The sequence below is a fragment of the Limulus polyphemus genome, unplaced genomic scaffold, assembly GCF_000517525.1.
Source record: "Limulus polyphemus unplaced genomic scaffold, Limulus_polyphemus-2.1.2 Scaffold76, whole genome shotgun sequence".
Lineage (NCBI taxonomy): Eukaryota > Metazoa > Arthropoda > Merostomata > Xiphosura > Limulidae > Limulus > Limulus polyphemus.
Window position 1 is genome coordinate 401,318 of NW_013665686.1, and position 4,870 is coordinate 406,187.

The 4,870-nt window shown below is 32.5% G+C and overlaps 1 protein-coding gene across 1 annotated transcript in view; it reads right to left on the reverse strand.

The window, feature by feature from the left end:
* LOC106466771 (4-coumarate--CoA ligase 1-like) overlaps nt 1–1,757 on the reverse strand; it is a 21,242-nt gene extending 19,485 nt beyond the window's left edge. The window contains exon 1 of the mRNA XM_022395421.1: nt 1,615–1,757. Within this exon, the coding sequence (XP_022251129.1) occupies nt 1,615–1,746 (132 nt within the window). The 5' untranslated portion in view covers nt 1,747–1,757. The remainder of the gene's footprint in view (nt 1–1,614) is intronic.
* Between the last annotated feature and the right edge of the window lie 3,113 nt (nt 1,758–4,870).

Here is a 4,870-nt window from a genome sequence, read left to right on the forward strand (position 1 = left end):
GCATGTTTGGTGTGACGGGAATTCGAACCCGCGACCCGCAGATTGCGAGTAGAGCGCCCTAACCACCTGGCCATGCCGGCCCTTCTCGTTTTTAAATGTAATTTTATCCATTTTGAACAAGCTGACTCAATTTTGCTTTATCTTTATGTATCTATTATATCTTAACTTCAATGATTTTAATCGTTATTGTTAAGTAGATTTTTATGTAAAATTATCATGTAAATGTATCCCATTGCTAAAAAGTTAGTACAACAAACATATAAAAAATAAACAAAACATAAACTAAGATCCTTATATCTTTAAGTAAAACCTTACTTGACGATTTGTTCTTATAGGTAGAGAAAGTTAGAGTGTAAATGAACGAGATTCGAATTCATATCTATCCAAAGATAGATATATTTGCTGGCCATGTTTTTTAACCAACTAAGCTAAGAAAACCCTCTTTCTCCGAAACGCGAAGTCAAACAGTTTTGACATTTAGAAATTTTCTTCTCTAAATATATATTCATATATATATACCTTTTGGTAAGATGTACCATAGCAATGTTTATTTGCTGTGATGCAAAAGTTACTGTGCGTACTTGTTTTTTTTGTCTAAGTTTTACCTCAATAAAGGACAATAAAGCCCATAAACTGTATTTAAATCAAGAATAGATATGTCCCTGTTTCCGATGCAAAGACACTAGGCTTATTGCTATGTAACAGTTCCACTACGTTATTTATAAATTAAAAACTGATTAAGAAGATAGTTACTACCTATCATTCTAGATCTCCCGAAGGCTTAACGATGCTTAAAATCTAAATAGTAAAAAAATCAGTTAATTCAAAGATCGACTCACAGAAACCTCGCAAAAACAAACTACTTTTTATTCAAGAAACACAACTGAGTAGAAGTTGACAAAACTACTTTGTTGCTCTAGTTTTTCGCCTTGTTAGGTTTGCAAACGAATACGGTATATATATATATATACCACCTAGGTGGATTTAAGTAAATTTGTATTTTTAATTGGTACTGAAACATATTTTTAAGTGTAAAAGAAAAACCGTTTTTGTTCAATATATTATTATTTTTTCATTAATGCCCTTCTGTTACATTGAACGAAGAACAAAATATTCTACTTCACTATATGTGAGATAGCGTTATATTTCAGAAAACTCGGAGAAGATCTTCGCCACTAACAACACATCTAAAAAAATTAGAGATCTATAGTATTCGTGAAATAAAGGAAACTAGAACCTATATTTTTCCTCTTCTCTTAAAAGTCGGTAAATAAAAATAAACCAAACGTGACTTTGGTATTTGATAAACTCACACTATAAATTGAAATTTAATGTTTTCCTGAAATAGAAATTAATTAAACTGCTTACAAATAAAAACCGTTAAACGTAGTGATGTCGGGTCATATAAATATTTTTTAGATTTTTACTAGAAGTTTTTATGAATTAAACAGAAATTTAACGAAACTTGCATATTTATACACTTATTTCTATAAAGTTCCATTAACAAATACAATTGAAGTTTTTTTTTAAACATCATTTCATTGTTGCCGTGACCATAGTTTTTTCAAAACTTTTAACAGTTTAGATTACTTGTATGAAATGTTTAAAGCTTACCACTAACGGTTTATCACCGTATTTCTCCAACGCCAAAGTGAGAAATTCTGTCAAGGAGATTTTGGGTATATCAGTCGAAATCCAAGGAGAGCGAAGAATCTTGTCTTCTGATATTAAATAATTAATATCCATCTTATATAGTTTTAAAAAGTGTTACTTATTTTTACAAACAAAAACAAGCACGCAAACTTCGTATTTTTGCACCAAAATTCAGGGAACGGCTTCTAAACTTTTGTTACGTATTACTCCCAGAAGAGATGTAGAATATAAGCCGTTTTTTTTCTGCATGCGATTTTCTGAGGGAACAAAGATAACCTTATGAACTGTGACATATATATGACGTAGACCACGTGAGACAGCAAGACTGTAAAGAAGGGTTGTCTATTGCTGACAACATGTGTCATTACAACCTTTGTAATTATTTATATTTTTTCTAACCCTTTGACTCAGGAACAGAAACAAGCGCCATTAAACCTACGTTTTTACTTAGTTATATAATTAATTAGATAAATTGACAAAATATGAAGAAAACTGACTATACAGTTGAAGCAGATGTAGTCAGTATTGCTTAATTCTATGTTTTATAGTTTAACATGTTTCCTGTTTAGCCACGGAATAGCGGCTCATAGAATGGCTCTGAGTTTTTCTCAAGTACAAACTTTCAACTCATAGCTCCGTCATCTCTTTACTGATTTCAGATATAATTACAGTTTTGGATTCAGGAGGTCAAACCCTTTCGATTGATGTATTTTATCATTTTCTCTAGTCCTGCCTAAAAGAATTTCAAGTGTCGTAGCTATTGAAGATTCCCTCTTGTTTGTGCTTACTTCGGATATCTGCGCAAAGATAAACAAACACTTTGTATTCTGGCCGTTCCTAAATTCATACTGATTGACAAGAGGGATGACAGCTAGCTAGTCACCAGAACCAACTGTTAGCTCTTGGGCTAGTATTATCTGATCTCGTAGTGACATTTCTAAACCACTAACGGCCTCAAACTTCTAAGACCTATTTTGCAGCAACACTACCCCAGTCATGGGCACTTAGATTCATAATTCGGCTTGCTAATACTAGGCAACATCCTGACAAATATGCTTACTACTCAATTTTGTTTTAAGTATTTTTAAGTATCATGAACTGAAACGTCCCAGTAATAATGAAATTTACAGATAATTTTTAAGAGAAAATAATATAATCTGTCAAGTAAATTATAAGCCATATATTCTTGTGAAAACGGCCTTTGTGAAGTAGTTGGTTTACAAATTATGAAATTATGGTTCAATATTGCTATTTTAGGCTACGATTTTCGAATTTGAACTTAGAAGTTTTGTATTGTTTAATAGAAGGAGGTGTTTCATAACTTTAGTGATGACGCATGACGCCCATAAGTTTCCTGAGTGTCTATATTTGACGTGACGTCTCGAATTTTTGTGAGATTTAAGAAAAACAAATATTGTGATATTTAAAAGCACGAGTGAGTGAGCCAGACAGTGTGTGGTTAGTTAATTAGTTGGTTAGTCGTATTATCGAACGATTATTGATTGTTTTAGTCAAGCAATTTTGAGTTGTGTCATAAATACGAAAGGGAAGAACCAGTTTAGTTTTATTTTCGAGGTATTCCTGTCAACGAACCCAGCCTGTATAACTTATACGTTACAGTCGAAGAAATAAATCGCTTTCGTTATTGTTAACTGGACTGGACTTTACATCATTTTTACCGAAAAATCCAAAAACAACCCACTCAACGATAGAAACCGTTACTACAATACTGTGGTGTTGTTCATTACATTATGATAGATACTGCAATATAAAAACAAACAGAAGCTATTAATTAGAGATATCTAGTATTATACTAAACCGTCCTGAGTTTGAATCTGGTCAAGGGGAAACAGCTTATTTTGTTTGTAAATGTTTTATCCTGTTGTCCAATATCCTTCACCAAAATTAAATTCAAATTCGTAGAAATGACCAGAACCAGCTTTCCATATTAATCATATTAACACAGAAGCTACACACGAGAACTAAACAACATAGACCATCAGGGCTGAACATTTGGAAAGGATGCACTTTATTTTGAATATAATCATATAAGCTGTAAATGAGTGTGTAGGGGAGGTACACAGAGCAAGAAACACTAATCGTAGTGGTCAACATTTTGTCTTATACAACTCAAGCAAACAAGGAGTAATCTACTATACTATAATGAAGAGTGTTATAAGTTTGTTGGGAATGTCTAGAACACACTCGACAAAGTTATTAATTACAGTTCGGTTTTATTTTTCATAACTTAAATGATGTTAATTGATGATCATTTACATAGAAAAAATGAGCCAGACGAATGTTGCTAAGTCAACTAATAAAACTCGGAATTCGAAGAATATACCCGAAATATAACATAAAAAATAGTGTGCTTTTCCAAACATCTCAGGACATTAAAAACATAAATAAATAGATAACAAGTCCAATATATGCAATATGTTAAATGCAATCATGGTTGTCTGTGAGTTAAGTGTACAAATACAGAGTTGAAATCGTATTATAATTAGAAGAATTTTGAGTCTGATTAAGTCATTACAGTCCATGCCACCACATGTCCGGTCATACTTTATATCATTGTGACGTAAGGATAAATCCACAGAAACGTTTTAATAAATACCGTTATGTATCGAATTCTTGAAGATTATAAATCACTTTGGATTTTTTACGATACGAGTAATCCTGTAAGATCTCGGCAATTTCTTTTTCCGTTTTGCGGCTTCGTTAAAATTGAGATTCTTGCGACTAACAAGCTTAGCCTATTTCGAGCAAATCTTGAAAAAGTATTAAGCGTCGTTCGTCTATACGTACATAAAACGTGATTCAGCTAGTTCCGTACGTTAAAATGGACATCAATAAAAGTTATTGGCGTTTATTTTCTAAAAGAATTATACTTGGGTATTTCCTGTAAACTCGTGTGGTACACGAGTTATCAGGCAGGCGGTAGCACTGCCTAAGTAGATATGGCTCGGATTGTTCATTGAAATGGTATTTTAAATGTCTCCTCAATAGGTCATAAGAACTTTACAATACTATACAGTGTTTCCTTTCATGACAATTCCTTGTTATTCTTTCTTCGACTTCTTTTTGATTGCATAATTATTCAAAACCCAAAACAATGGTGTCAACCAACTTCACTGAGATGACATAGTTGCAAATTGAGTGTTTGTTTGTAATTAAGCACAAAGCTACACAATGGGCTATCTGCGCTCTGCCCACC